This window comes from Acinonyx jubatus, chromosome A2 (assembly GCF_027475565.1).
Source record: "Acinonyx jubatus isolate Ajub_Pintada_27869175 chromosome A2, VMU_Ajub_asm_v1.0, whole genome shotgun sequence".
Lineage (NCBI taxonomy): Eukaryota > Metazoa > Chordata > Mammalia > Carnivora > Felidae > Acinonyx > Acinonyx jubatus.
In genome coordinates, this window is record NC_069383.1 from 12,949,101 (window position 1) to 12,965,831 (window position 16,731).

General features: G+C 38.6%; 2 protein-coding genes across 2 annotated transcripts in view; both read right to left on the bottom strand.

Moving 5' to 3' along the window:
• The window catches only part of LOC106970417 (serine protease 58-like), a 68,653-nt gene that overhangs the window by 7,481 nt on the left and 44,441 nt on the right, over positions 1–16,731 (bottom strand). The window contains exon 5 of the transcript XR_008296576.1: positions 8,354–8,430. The gene's annotated coding sequence lies outside the window, so the exon portion shown is untranslated. The remainder of the gene's footprint in view (positions 1–8,353; positions 8,431–16,731) is intronic.
• Positions 12,940–14,230, bottom strand: LOC106970414 (olfactory receptor 9A1-like). The gene has a single exon (XM_015067030.3). It carries the CDS (start codon positions 13,904–13,906, stop codon positions 12,962–12,964), a length of 945 nt encoding a protein of 314 aa, XP_014922516.3. The 5' UTR covers positions 13,907–14,230; the 3' UTR covers positions 12,940–12,961.

Below are 16,731 nucleotides of genomic sequence, written 5' to 3' on the forward strand. Positions count from 1 at the left end.
TGTGTGTATGTACACATGCTTGTGTGTCTATTAAACTTTTCCATATTAAAAATATGTTAATCACATTTTATGTAACTGCTTAACAAATATTTGCTTGTGAAAATACTGATCATTAATTAATGAATATGCTGATTCACAAACATCTTCTCCAATTTTTCATGTGTATATTATTGATGCAATAAATACTCTCTTGTACGATTTGTACAACTTTTTAATTGTATTAAATTATTAGCTGTTACCATTCATTCTCCAAAGTTACAATAATTTATAATCTTTTTTTTAATTTTTTATTTAATTTCCTGTTAGTTAACATGCAGTGGAATAGTAGTTTCAGGTGTACAATACAATGATTCAACACTTCCATACATCACCTGGTGATCATCATAACAAGTGCCCTCCTTAATCCCCATCACCCACTTCACCCACCCACCCCCACCTCCCCTCTGGTAATCATCAGTTTCTTTTCTATAGTTAAGAGTCTTTCTTGGTTTACTTCTCTATCATTTTTCTCCTTTGCTCATCTGTTTTGTTTTTTAAATGAGATTGTATTGGGCCCATCCAAAGAGTCTCTGGTCAGGTATTTCTTTTCTTTTTTTAAAATTTTTTTAATGTTTGTTTTGGTTTTTTTTTTTTTTTGAGAGAGAGTGAGAGAGAGAGAGACAGACAGAGCACGAGTGGGGGAGGGGCAGAGAGAGAGAGAGAGAGAGAGAGAGAGAGAGAGAATCCCAAGCAGGCCCTGGGTTGCCAGTACAAGTCCGATGCGGGGCTCAAACTCACAAAAGGTGAAATCAAGACCTAAGCTGAAATCAAGAGTTGGACACCCAACCGACTGAGCCACCCAGGCTCCCCCAGAATCAATTTTCTTAATTCAAGGCATGGTTCAGTTTTCTAGATATCTTTACAGTATTTTCCACTATACACTGGAAGAGTAGAAATGGAGAAGGAAGAAGGAACATAAACTATTAAAACTCCTTCAGAAAAAGTTTCATTTCTTAAAAACTTAAATATATATATATATATATATATATATATATATATACATATATTATTCAGCAATTCTACTTGTACACAGTTTCCTAAAATGAATCAAAACATACTTCTGTTATAATGTTCATAGTGCCTGTATTCATTGTAACTAAAATAACATAAAATAAATATGTATCAACAGAGATGGATATATTCATATGAAGAAATACTACTCAGCAACAAAAAGTAACAAACTGTTGATAGACACAAAATGGTTGAATTCAAGTACATTACAATGAATGAAAAGGTCAGACACCAAAAATGCATATTGTATGGAGGTATGTTTGCTTTCATTTTTAACTTATTGGATTATATAGATTAGCCTTTTATTCAGGATTTTGGCCTCTATGTTAATGAAAGGCATTAGCCTTAATTTTCTTTTATGTAAGGTCCTTGTCAGGTTTTGGCATGAAGGTAATTTTGGTTACCATAAAATGAATTGGAAAATATGCTCTCCTTTCCTATTTTATGTGGGAAAAGTTTGTATTATCTCCTTCTAAGTTGTTGGGGAAACTCCATGTCTAGTGAGGACCTCTAGCCCAAGAGTTTTCTCTATGAGAAAGTATTTACAGGTGAAACATCTTTAGTAGCTAAAGGACTATTCAAAACTTCTACTTCAGATTGTGTTTGCAAGGTGAATTGCTTAATTCATCTGTCAAGTTTATTGACAAAATTGTTCATGATACCCATTTTTATAGATTTAAGAATTATGGTACCATTGTGATATCCCTTGTTTCCATTTGTGACATTGGTAATTTGTGTTTCTATTTTTTCCTCGGTCATTCTTGTTAGGGATTGACCAATTATATTATTCTTTTCCAAGACATTACATTTGGCTTTATTGAGTCTTCTCTATTGCTATCTGGTTTACGTTTCATGTTCTCAAGGCATTATCCCTATGTGTGTCTCTTCATATGGTATTCTATTTATAAGGGTGCCAATCATTAGGATAGGGATCCACTATGGCCTCGTCTTCACTGATTACATCTGCAACCACCCCATTTCCAACCAAGTTCACATGCTGATGTACTGGGAGGTTAGAACTTCAACATATGAATGTTGACAGACATAATTCAACCCATAACAGAGGTCTTGGCTGCTTCCAAATTGGGGAAAATATGAATATACTTACAGTAAACATTCTGTGCAAGATTATGTGTGGACATAAGTTTTCAACTCATTTGTGTGTATACTAAGGAAGATAATTGCTGGGTTGAATGGTAAGAGTATATTTAGCTTTGCAAGAAATTGCCAGATTGTCTTTCAAAGTGACTGTACCATTTTTCATTCCCAACAGCAATAATGAGAATTCCACTTGTTCCACATTGTCACCAGCATTTGGTGTTTTAGATTTTAGCCATTCTCTTAGGTGTTAACATTCATTAACATTCATTGTTGTTTAATTTGCAATTTCCTGATGACATAGGATATTGACCATTTTTTATATGCTTATTTATCACCTGCATATGTTCTTTAGTGAACGGTCTGTTCAGATCTTTTGTCCATTTTTTAATTGAGTTATGTGTTCTTATTTTTTTAATATGAAATTTACTGTCAAATTAGTTTCTATACAACATCCAGTGCTCATCCCAACAGGTGCCCTCCTCAATGTCCATCTAGTTATGTGTTCTTATTGTTGAGTTTGAAGAGGTCTTTGTATATTTTGGGTACATGTGCAATATTTCATAAGTGCTTTATAAGTATCTTCTCCCAAACTGTGGTTTGTCATTTCATTCTCTTAACAGTCTTTCCCAGAGCAGAAGTTCATGTTTTCAATTTTTTGTTTCCTAAATCATGCTTTTGGTGTTGTATCTAAAACATAGTCATCAAACACAAGGTCACCTAGTTTTCTCCACTGTTACGTTATGATGTTTTGTAGCTTTGCATTTGACATTTAGGTCTCTGCTCCAAGTTGAGTTTGCTTTTGTGAAAGGTGTAAAGTCTGTGTCCAGAATTATTTTTCATGAAGATGTCCAGTTGTTCCGGCACCTTTTGTTGAAAAGACTATCCCTTCTTCATGGAACTCCCTTTGTTTTTTGTTACAGGTCAGTTGATGATATCTGTGTGTGTCTATTTCTGGGCTTTCTGTTCTTTTCCACTGATACATTTCTCTATTATTTCACCAATAACACTCTGTCTTGAAAACTACAGCTCTATAATAAGTCTTGAAGTTGAGTAGAGACAATACCTTCAACTCTGTTCTTCTATTAGGTTGGCTATTCTGGGCCTTTTCCCTTTCCATATAAACATTAGTATCACCTTGTCATTATCTACAAAATAACTTACTGGGATTTGGTTGACAATCAGAAATTAAAGAGAGAAATAACTGACTCAGAAATACAAAGGATTATAAGAGAATGTTATTAAAAAATTATATGTCAAGAACTTGGACAACCTAGAAAAAAATGGATAGATTCCTAGAAACATAACCTTCCAAAACTGAATCCAGAAGAAATAGAAAACTTGAACACATTGATTACCAGCTACAAAATTGAATAAGTAATAAAATAAAAAAATCCCAACAAACAAAAGTCCAGGACCAGATGACTTCACAAGCGAACTGAACAAAAAATGTAAAGAAGACATGGGACACCTGGGCAGCTCAGTTGGTTAAGCATCTGACTCTTGATTTCGGCTCAGGTCATGATCTCAGTTAAATGAGTTTGAGCCCTGTGTTGGGCTCTGTGATAGCAGCATGGAGGCCGCTTGGGAATCTTTCCCTCCCTCTCTCTCTCTGTCCCTCCCCTACTCACTCTATCTCTCTCTCAAAATAAATGAACTTAAAAAAAATTAACTTTAAAGAAAACTTAATCTTCTCAAACTATTCCAAATAATAGCAGAGAAAGGAAAGGTTCCAAATTCATTCTATGAGGCTAGCATTACCCAATAATAATAAATACCCAGATAAAGGCACTACAAAAGGGGCTCCTGGGTGGCTCAGGCAGTTAAGGGCCTAACTCTTGATTTCAGCTCGTCATGATCTTATGGTTCATGAGTTTGAGCCCCGCATCAGGCTCCACGTTTATAATTCTCTGTCTCCTCTCTCTCTGCCCTCCCCCTCTCTCAAAAATAAATAAACTTTTTAAAAGATACTACAAAAAACAGGGAACTACAGACCCATATTGCTGATGAACATAGATGTGATAATCCCCACAAAAATATTAACAAACAGAAGCTAATGATTTAAATGATTTAAAAAGTCATTCACCACGATCAAGTGGGATAAATTCCTACGATGCAAGGTGGTTCAATCTTCACAAATCAATCAACATGATACATCACTTCAATAAGAGAAAGGATAAAAACTATATGATCATTTCAATAGATGCAGAAAAAGCATGTGACAAAGTAAAATACATGATAAAAACCCTCAACAAAGTAGGTTTAGAGGGACATACCTCAACAAAATAAAGTCCATATATGGAAAACCCACAGCTAACAACATCCTCAATGGGGAAAAAGTGAGAGCTTTCCCCTACGGTCAGGAACAAGACAGGGATGTCCACTCTCACCACTGTTATTTCACATAGTACTGGAATACCTAGCCTCAGCAGTCAGACAACAAAATAAATAAAAGGCATCCAAATCAACAGGGTAGAAATCAGACTTTCACTTTTTGCAGATAACATGATACTCTAAATTCAAAACCCAATAAACTCCACCAAAAAGTTGCTAGAACAGATACACAAATTTAGTCAAGTCACAGAATACAAAATCAATATTCAAAAATCTGTTGCTTTTCTATACACCATTAATGAAGCAACAGAAAGAGAAATCAAGGAACCAATCCCGTTTATAATTGCACCAAAAATAATAAGAAACCTAGGAGTAAACTTAACTGAGGAGGTAAAAGACCTGTACTCTGAAAACTATAAAACATTGATGAAAGAAATTGTATAGAATACAAACAAGTGCAATGATATCCATGCTCATGGATTGGGAGAATAAATATTATTAAAATGTCCATACAACCCAAAGCCATTACAGATTTACTGCAATCCCTACCAAGATACCAACAGTGTGTTTCACGGAAATAGAACAAATAATCTTAAAAATTATATGGAACCACAAAAGACCCTCAATAGCCTAAGTAATCTTGAAAAAAAGAAGAAAACTGGAGGTATTAACACAATCTCAGATTTCAAGATATACTACAAAGCTGTAGTGATCAAAGCAGTACAATACTGGCACAAAAATACGCTCATAATCAAGGAAACACAACAGAGAGACAAGAAATAAACCAACACTTACATGGTCAACTAATCTTTGACACAGGAGGCAAGAACATGAATGGGAAAGACAGTCTCTTCAACAAATGGCATTGGGAAAACTGGGCAGCAACATGCAAAAAGAATGAATGAAACTGGACCACTTTCTTACACCATAAACAAAAATAAACTCAGAATGGGTGAAACACCAAAATGTGAAACCTGAAACCATAAACATCCTAGGAGAGAGCACAGGCAGTCATTTCTCTGACATCAGTGGAAACATTTTTCCAGATGTGTCTCCGGAAGCAAGGAAAACAAAAGCAAAAATAAAGAATTGGGACTATACTGAAATGAAAAGCTTCTGCATAGCAAAGGAAACACTCAACAAAGCAAAAAGACAACCTACTGAATGGGAGAAGATATTTGCAATGGCATACCCAATAAAGGGTTACTTTCCAAAATGTATACAGAACTGATACAACTCAACACCCAAAAAACAAAATTAAAAATGGGCAGAAGACATTAACAGACATTTCTCCAAAGAAAACATATGGATGGTCAACAGACACATGAAAAGATGCTCAACATCACTCATCATCAGGGAAATTCAAATCAAAACTACAACGAGCTATCACCTCACACCTGTCAGAATGGCTAAAATCAGAAACACAAGAAAACAAAGACAACCTACTGAATTGTTGGTAAGGAGTTGATAAGGATGTGGAGAAAAAGGAACCCGCTCACACTGTTGGTGAGAATGCAAACTGGTGCAGCCACTGCGGAAACAGTACGGAGGTTCCTCAAAAAATTAAAGATAGAATTGCCATATAACCCAGTAATTCCACTACTAGGTATTTACCCAAAGAATACAAAACACTAATTCAAAAAGATATATGCACCCCTATGTTTATTATAGCATTACTGAAATACCCAAACTACATAAACAACCCAAATGTCCATCGATAAGCAAATGGATAAAGAAAAGTGCTATATATATATATATATATGTGTGTGTGTGTGTGTGTGTGTGTGTATACGTGTGTGTATATAATGTGTGTATATATATATTCAATATATATAATGAAATATTACTCAGCCATAAGAATGAAATGTTGCCATTTGCAACAGTATGGATGGATCTAAAGTCTAAAATGTATTATACTAAGTGAAATAAGTTAGAGAAAGACAATTACCGTATGATTTCACTCATATATGGAATGTAAGAAATAAAACAAACGAAGAAAAAATTAGACAAACCAACAAATACACTATTAACTATAGGGAACAAACATGGCTACCTAAGGGGAGGTGGGTAGGGGGATGGGTGAAATAGGGGATGGGGATTGAGAGCACACTTAACCTTCATGAGCACTGAGCAATGTATAGAACTGTTGAATCGCTATATTGTACACCTGAAACATAACGCTGCACGTTAGCCATGCTGGAATTGAATTTTTTTAACGAATAGAAAAACTAGACTGATAAAAGGTATTTCCAATATGCATGTAAGATAATATCGGATACGTGTGCTCAATATCTGAAGAACCCCTGAATGTCATGACAAAGTAACCAAAGGCCCAAGTAGAAAAATGTGAAACTCCATCCCTTCTCCCCTACTGTTCTCCCATTTTCTACCTTCAGCTAAACAGAAACTTTACAGAGTATATGGACTTAAGTAAATACTCATTTGCTAAAAATAATGAGATATCCTCATAAACAATCAAACCTTCCTGGCAATTGAAAGCTAGAGTTTAATTAGTATCACTCAAAGACATTGGAAAAACACACAATAATTTTACTTCTTTTATTTTTTTTCAATATATGAAATTTATTGTCAAATTGGTTTCCATATGACACCCAGTGCTCATCCCAAAAGGTGCCCTCCTCAATACCCATCCCTCACCCTCCCCTCCCTCCCACCCCCCATCAACCCTCAGTTTGTTCTCAGTTTTTAAGAGTCTCTTACGCTTTTATTTTTAAATTGATAATATAGAATTTCATTGGTAATACATTCTCATGAAACACACACCAAAACAATACAAAAGGTTATTCAATAAGAAATACTTCTTTCACTCCTACTCTTAATAGCCCAGTTGGTAATCAGTTACCTACCTTGACTTCCAGACTTTTCCTCATGTAATTATGCAAATATGAATAATTTGATATACATATATGCTGTGAACTGATTACCATAATAAATTTAGTTAGCACATCTGTCCCCTCACAAAATTACTTTTCATTTCATGGTGAGAACATTTAATACCTATTCTATTAGTAACTTTCAAGTATACAATGTAGCATAGTTCTGTAGTCACCATGCTGTACATTAGATCCACAAACTTACCTATCTTACAACTGGGAGTTATAACTTATAAGAGTTACAAGCAACATCTCCAAATTTCCCCCATTCCCCAGCCCCTAGTAACCACCAGTCTACTCTCTATTCCTAGGAGTTTGGCTTTTTTAGATTCCACATATAAGGGAAAATATACAATATTTGTCTTCCTCTGTCTGATCTATTTCCCTTGGCATAATTCCCTCAAGATTTATCCATGTTACTATTTTGCTATTCATGTTGTTAGCAAATGACAGGATTTTCTTCTTTTTTATGGTTGAATAATATTTCATTTCTCATTAATGGATCAGATTAAATTAGTGACTGGCTTCAGAAGAAAAAGACCTACTATCAGCCAGGCTAGGCTACTGATTCTGAGTGATTCTAGTGATTCAGAGGCTTTCTCAGGACTTGTATGGATACACTTGTTTCTTGAGCCCTCTCTTGGTGAATTCTTCAGCTTGTTTGTCTTCTAGATCATGTAATGCACCAGGCCAGGTGCTGAAAACCTCCCTTTAGCTTTCCCAAAGGAAAGAGCTAATGCTCACATTTGTGGTCTCTATTTGGCCTACAGATTCTGGGTGAGTTTATGGGCATGTTCAATAGCCTGTGCCCAAAGCTCATCCAAGCTGCCTTTGGGTCTGGGCACCAGGGTGAGGTACATTAGATGCTGGGGGATCTGCAGCCAAGGCATCCCCAGTGGCTGGTGTGTGGGTGTTTTCATCTGACCAAAGTGACAATGAAGTATGAAGCTCGAATAAAAACATCCAAAATAGCTTACCTTTTATGACTTCTCTGTTAGAGGGATGCTGGAAAATCTGCCCCATCAAAACTTAGAAGCACACCAAGTAAGAAGACCTATGGAGCACAAAGCACAAAGAATAATTTATTGTTAGGTTTATGGTATCTGTAAGGGTAAACAAGAAGAAAAAACAGGATGAATATTTGATCAAAATTTAAAAATAAGGTGATCAACTAAAGAAAAAACAACTTGATAAATCACAAAATGTCGGTATATTATTTATATATCCCAGTAGAAACAGTTGAACACAGTCACCTCTGAAGAGTGTGAAGAGAATCAAAGAGGGGATCAAAGGGTATTGGCACAAAAACAGACACATAGACCAATGGAATAGAATAGAAACCCCAGAACTAGACCCACAAACGTATGGCCAACTCATCTTTGACAAAGCAAGAAAGAATATCCAATGGAAAAAAGACAGTCTCTTTAACAAATGGTGCTGGGAGAACTGGACAGTAACATGCAGAAGAATGAAACTAGACCACTTTCTCACACCATTCACAAAAATAAACTCAAAATGGATAAAGGACCTGAATGTGAGACAGGAAACTATCAAAACCCTAGAGGAGAAAGCAGGAAAAGACCTCTCTGACCTCAGCCGTAGCAATTTCTTACTTGACACATCCCCAAAGGCAAGGGAATTAAAAGCAAATATGAACTACTGGGACCTTATGAAGATAAAAAGCTTCTGCACAGCAAAGGAAACAACCAACAAAACTAAAAGGCAACCAACGGAATGGAAAAGATATTTGCAAATGACATATCAGACAAAGGGCTAGTATCCAAAATCTATAAGGAGCTCACCAAACTCCACACCCAAAACACAAATAATCCAGTGAAGAAATGGGCAGAAAACATGAATAGACACTTCTCTGAAGAAGACATCCAGATGGCCAACAGGCACATGAAAAGATGCTCAACGTCGCTCCTCATCAGGGAAATACAAATCAAAACCACACTCAGATATCACCTCACGCCAGTCAGAGTGGCCAAAATGAACAAATCAAGAGACTATAGATGCTGGAGAGGATGTGGAGGAACAGGAACCCTCTTGCACTCTTGGTGGGAATGCAAATTGGTGCAGCCACTCTGGAAAACAGTGTGGAGGTTCCTCAAAAAATTAAAAATAGACCTACCCTAGGACCCAGCAATAGCACTGCTAGGAATTTACCCAAGGGATACAGGAGTACTGATGCCTAGGGGCACTTGTAGCCCAATGTTTATAGCAGCACTCTCAACAATAGCCAAATTATGGAAAGAGCCCAAATGTCCATCAACTGATGAATGGATAAAGAAATTGTGGTTTATATACACAATGGAGTACTACGTGGCAATGAGAAAGAATGAAATATGGCCCTTTGTAGCAACGTGGATGGAACTGGAGAGTGTTATGCTAAGTGAAATAAGCCATACAGAGAAAGACAGATACCATATGGTTTCACTCTTATGTGGATCCTGAGAAACTTAACAGAAACCCATGGGGGAGGGGAAGAAAAAAAAAAAGAGGTTAGAGTGGGAGAGAGCCAAAGCATAAGAGACTCTTAAAAACTGAGAACAAACTGAGGGTTGATGGGGGGTGGGAGGAAGGGGAGGGTGGGTGATGGGTATTGAGGAGGGCACCTTTTGGGATGAGCACTGGGTGTTGTATGGAAACCAATTTGACAATAAACTTCATATATTGAAGAAAATAAAATAAAAAAATAAAAAATAAAAAATTGGAAAAAAAAACAAAGAGGGGATCAAAGCTCTGATGATTCATCATAAAAAATCATTTAGAATTATTTAATATTTTTTTCTTTTTTATTGTGGTAAAAAATATATAACACAATTTTGCCATTTTTAACCATCTTAAGTGTACAATTCAGTAGCATTAAGTCCACTCACATTATTGTGCGACCATCACCACCCTCCATCTCCAGAACACTTTACCATCCTAAACTGACTCTTGCCCGCCATTAATTAGTAACTCCCATTTCCTCCTTCCCCAACCCCTGCTGCTCACTATTCTACTTTCTGTCTCTAGGAACTGGACTATTCTAGGTACCTCACATAAACGGAAACATACAATATTTTCCCTTTTATATTCACTTTCTTTCATTTAGCAATATTTTCAAGGGTCATCTATATGACAGCATGTATCCGAATTTCGTTGTTTTTTAAGTCCGAATAAAATTCCATTGTACGCATATACCACCTTTTGTTTACACATTCATCTGTTTCCTCATCTGTGGAGAGGCTTTTGGGTCACTTCCACTTTTTGGCAATTGTAAGGAATGCTGCTATGATTGTGAATAAAGCTTCTGTTCCCTCTTGCTTTGGAGGCTTAAGAATTCTTAATACCAAGTTATATGAATGTTTCAGTATAAAAGCAAGTGTTCACATACAGCATGTGAACAGGAAAATCTCCAGGGTTGGGGCAGCGGCCCTGATTCAGAATCTATAATAAGGAACACAGTTTCTGACTACTGGTGGTGCCCCTGAGAGGGACAGATGACATCAGGCACAGTGCTCAAAAACAATACTGGCTCGTTGGACTGGAGGGATGGAGGTTGCAGGAAAAATGGAGGACTCTAATAGACTAGGATGGCCTGATACACGTAAATGGCCTCTGAGGAGTTGTAAAGCCTATGAGACACTTCTGTACAATGGTACCGACACAATATAAAGGTATAAAATGTAAAGGTCAAGCCATTGGTGTGTGCCAGTGAAAGATTCAGGAGCAAGCCTAATGTCACAGAAGAAAGACAAATATTTGCCTACATTTGAAAAGAGCCATAGATAACAAGTACGTGAGAAGGAGGAAAGAACAGGATTGACCTCTTACCGTCAAAGAACCCCTACTCAACCCCATGGTCAGGCAGAAAATTTACAATCATATACAAATGCAAGGAGTCCTAGATCTCAGGGTTTTAATAATCTAACTATAGATTGAACACAGTCCCAATCAATAGCCCAGCAAGCATTTTGTAGATATCTACAAACTGACTCCTAAATTTATATGGAAAGAGAATGACAAGAGAATAGCCAAAGTAGTTATGAAAAAGAAGAGTCATTTTTCATATCATTTATTTATATCATATATTAATCAACCCACCTACATACATATAATCTTCTAATATGTGTGCACACTGATGCACCAATTTGAATCCAGTGCCATATGGCTAATTCTAGCCTTCTCCTCTTGCTTCTCTGTAACATACCCATCCACAGTGACAGACCTGGCTCCCACCAGTTGTTATCTTTATTTGTTCACCTGTAGTATACAGGTATAGCAATTGCAGAATTGTTAACTCATACTCTCAGTGGGAAACAACTTTATTAACAATACTATTATGATCATGCTCAGTTCCACTCTTAGTCTTACAGATTCCAGTCAAAACACTATTTTTCAGTTATGTATGTCACATTCTTTTTTCCCAGTCCCTTCAGTGAGTTCACAACATACATGTATAATGTTGGGAAGGAAGTTTCATGTGCACAGTCTTTTGACCCCTGCTTAGCCACATAAGAATGGCAGAAATATTGACAATGGTGGTGTGAAAGGAGAGAGGCCAGGATGGAACAATAAAGGAATTGAGATGCGGATGAGGAAACTCACTGTAGAGTTGGAAGACAGCTTGGCAAAGTTGGTCCTTGTGAGGGGGGGAGGAGGAAGGGAACCTAGAAATGTAGCTGAGAGAGAAGGGAGATGGAATGCCCTGTGTCAAGATTGACCAATGTGAGGACTATGGGGAGAAGTGACCAGGAGCTGCCATTTTTCTGCCCTCCATGCACACCTGCTTCAGCCCAGGGACACAGCAAGATCAGCTCACCCTTGTCACTTCAATTCCCAAAACTAGCCAGTTCCCCTCCCACATTTGGGGCTGGTGTTATAATGAGAGTCAATGACAGATTAGAAAATACTTCTTTCCAAAATCCTCCCTCTTCACTCTGAGAAAGTCTACCAATTGTAGATGTGCCTGAATTAACACACATTTAGCCCTGAGGTTGGGAGGTGTCAGGACTATGGAGTGAGTTCACTCTCACAACTGTCAGTTGAGAACCACAGGGAGGTACTGTCCCTGTTGAACGTTGGAGCAGGAACCTCAGGAAAAGGTTGTACATGAGGCTGGACTTGTCACTTACAGAAGAAACAGAAGGTCTTTAGGCAGTGAAAATATCATCAAATCACAGGACAAAATATGGGAAAATGACCCTACTACCTAGAATCAAACACATAGCTCAGCGACCATGGAGTGAATTATGTTTTTCCTTGCTTTTCCCAGTCAGAGTTCAGAGTTCTAAAAAAAACCCATATTTTGTACATTTACACCTGTTAAATTTATATTGTAAGATGTATCATAAGTATAGAAGAGTGTATAAACATATATATCCAGTTAAAAAATAATAATGTGATCTCCCATGTAGGAATCATCTAATTATAAATTGGAGAACCAGCCATGTTTTAAAATTCCTATGAAAAATTTTTAGAATTCCTTTGTGCATCACAAACTATTTGATGATGAAAATGATCATTTCAGGTTGAATTAGTGTTTTAAGATTACTCAGGTCCATGATGATGAGTTCATTATTGTCCTTAGGACACAGCTAATCCTTGAGGAGTTGATAGCAGCGTTTCATGACATCTCGAAAGGCCTCTATGAATTTCTCATTCCGGAGGGTGAAGATGAATGGGTTCAGGAAAGGGGTCACCACTAAAACCATCAGTGACGCTACCCTGTTGTACTCAGCTGCCTGCGTTTGCTTGGGTTTCACATAAAGGAACAAGCAGGTACCATAGCCAATCACAACAAAGGTGAAGTGAGAGGCACAAGTAGAGAAAGCTTTCCTCCGGCCCGAGGCTGAGGGGATCTTGAGGATGGTAGAGATGATGTAGGTGTAGGAGATGATTGTAGGGATCATAGAACCAACAATAATGAATACAGCCATTAAAAAAAGGATAAACTCTGTGAAAAGGCTATCATCACAGGATAGTTTGAGCAGTTGCCCTCGGTCACATAAAAAATGGTCTATCACATTTGATTTGCAGAAGGTAAGCTGAAATGTGGCATAGACTGGCCAGATTTGAAATAGGAACCCAAACACCCATGACACAATGACCACCCAGATGCAGGTGTGGCTGTCCATAATGATGTTGTACCTCAAAGGGTTACAGACAGCCACATAACGGTCCACAGCCATTGCTCCAATTAATACTAACTCCGACGTACCCAAAGAAAGGTACAAATATAATTGTGCACTACAGGCTGTCAAAGACATTGCCTGCATCCCTGGAAGCAGCAGCCCCCGGAGCATTAAGGGGACAGCAACCGATGTGATCAGGATCTCTAGGACTGAGAGGTGGCCAAGGAAGAAATACATGGGGGACTGCAGACGTTTATCAACACAGACAATCACAATGATGACCATGTTCCCCATGACTGTCACTGAGTAGAGAAAGAAGAAAGTGGCAAAAAGAATATCGTGTAGTTCTTTGGAGCCATGGAAGCCAAGTAGATAAAATTCAGGGGCGCTAGAATAATTCTTCAACATTTAGTCCTGTGCTCTTGTTCTTTATGGAATCTAGGGAGCAAAGGAGGGTTCACAGCCTTCTAATTTCACAGGACTAAAGCTATTCCCAGGTGGAGGAAATATCATCTCTGCTCTTAGGCTGCATCATGACCAAGTGGGTTCATCTTCCACTATTTGCTGTACAAGGTTGATGTTGAATGTTTTATGAAGAAAATACATATGAAAATAAACATATATATGCAAGAACATGAGCAATAGTCACTAACACCACAGCCTAGGCTTGAAAGCCCACCCACCCCTGTAGGCACTCTTGTCTTTCAATTCATCATCATCCTGCCTCCATCTCTGCTCTGACCTGCCACCCTGTCCAGTTCCCTGACCACAGTGTGTTCATTTATGCCACCAATGCTTCCACCCTAAATGCCCTACGATTTCTTCTCTGCCTCTTACGTCCATGTCCTACAAAATCTTACCAATCCCACCCAGATACGTTTACATATTTCCTTCATCTCCTCTGAATGTGGGCTCCATTTAACTTCTGTTCACTTGCAGTTCTTGCTTCGGCTACCTGTATCATCATTTGAGCCCATCAGTAGAGCCAGCCGACAGGGTAGTGGGTCTACCCAGAAAACTGTCATAAGATAACAGCTATTTTGAAACAAAGCACGGAGTCTTTCCCTGACTTATGGGGAGCTGACTCCCTGAAGTGGATTATCCACTTTTTTCCTCCTTATTCTTATCATGAATGCCATCTCTGTCTCTCATTTCGGCAACTGTTCTTCCTGGTAGGAAGAACCTCATTAGCTTCCAGTTGGAAAATTGTAGCTCTGAGATTGTTCCTTCTGACACCAGAGGACACCAGGGAGTAGGGGTCCAGAGGAGTAAAGAGGGGGTTGGGACTTTTATCCCCAACTCCCATCTGTCCTGTATAATCTCCACCCTGGCACCAGGGGACAAGAAAACAAGCAACACCCTCTGCCTTCCCCATGTCTCAAATCTCTAGTTTCAGCAAGGAGATAAGACCTCCCAAAAGGCAGTCTGTGTCTATTTCCAACCAGCCATGGTCTGCAGCCTATAGAGAACCTTGGAGAAGTCCCCAGAGATTATCTGCTGTATCCTCCTGTTTTCTCCAGAGACCTACAAATATGGAAAAGTGTCAGAAAACACCCAAAAGGCTCACACTGATCTGGTCAGTAAATCTGGGCTCCTTCCCTCACACATGCAGGTCATTGCTCAAATGTCTCCAACCCATGGGCCCTCTCCAATCATCCTCTCTAAAACAGCAAAAGTGCCTCACATTTTACCCTCTTATTTGGTGGCATTTTCTTCTTACTGGCTCTCATCAATAGCTGATATTGAAGCACTTTTGTCTTTCTTGTTCACTCTCACATCTCCAGTGCCAAGAACAGAGTCTGACACAGGGTAAGTATGTGCTCTTTTAATATTTATTCAAAACATTTGTTCAAATATGTCAGTGAATGAGCAAAAACTATCCACCCTGATCTGCTTTTCCTCTTGTTATAAAATAGTCTCTCTTCACTCTTTACTAAGGCATTGTCTGGTCAAGCTGTGGTCCTCTCCCTGGAGATCCCCTACACAATGGCCAGATTACAAAAACAAGAAATAAGGACAAATGAGAGAGCAGATTCTTAGGTCATAGCAGAGAGATGTGTCTATCACAAGTACCGAAAAGAGCTGAATATGCTCTCTGCTGTGGAGGGAGGATTTGATTTGAGCTCCTCCATTATGCGGCTCCCCTAGCCTACTGTTCATGCTCCAGGGAAGGTGTCCTCATTTTAGACAGCAATGAAGCCCAGAACTTCCCATGCTGATCCTCTCTTACTCTCCTTCGCAGAGGGGAGCCCCGAGCAGACACTCACCTCTAGAGAAAGAGACTGACCTGGAAAATCCTACAGCTCTCCAGGGATCAGCCCAGGCTACCTCCTGCCTGACTAGGGCAGAGCATGCTCTGTGGCCCAGGGAAAGCTGCTGCTGTCCTCACTCTCAGTGCAAGAGAAAACTGTCTTCATATGAGCACTTAAGGAAAAGTCCAGTGATAACAGTGCTGTGGAAGCCCTATTGTCTCCTCTGTCTCTCTCTCTCTCTCCTTCTTTCCTTCTACTGTCTGTCCCCAAGGGGAGTTATTCTCTAAGAAACTACATTTGTCAAGTTCAGAGAAACCCTGGGGATGCAGTCAAGGAAAACCCAGAAAAACTTTCACCCTTCCCTCCTGAGGCTAATCAAGTTTTTAGAACATGGGCAAGTTTTGCGTAATGATGTAGGTCATTACAAACTTGGAATCTCCTAATCAGGAGTTTCTTAACACCCAGGCTGCCTTGTACCCAGACCTCAAGTCCTGGTAATCATCAGATAGTCTGAGCCCTAAACAGCCAACCCCTGCTCTGTTTTGTGCCACTACCTCATTCCAATTAGTCCCGCGAGAGGCTGAGCGACCCGTAAGCAGAAAACACCGCAAATGATTCCAAGACACTTGCCAAAAACCAAGTGGCCAACAAATAGCCCTGTGCTGACAGCTCAGAGCCTGGAGCCTGCTTCAGATTCTGTGTCTCCTTCTCTCTCTGCCCCTCCCCCACCTGTGCTCTGTCTTTATCAAAAATAAATAAATGTGTAAAAAAATTTTTTAATAAAAATTTAAAAAAATGTTCACAGCGGTTTAATTCATTATAACAACTGACACAAAATAAACACCCATCAATAAGAGAATGATACTCATTCCTCCTCATTCACAGATTCCATACTTGTAAATTCATCTACTCGCTGAAGTTTATTTTTAACTGCGAAATCAGTGTTTGCGGCACTTGCAAGGTCATTTGTTTTAAGCCACA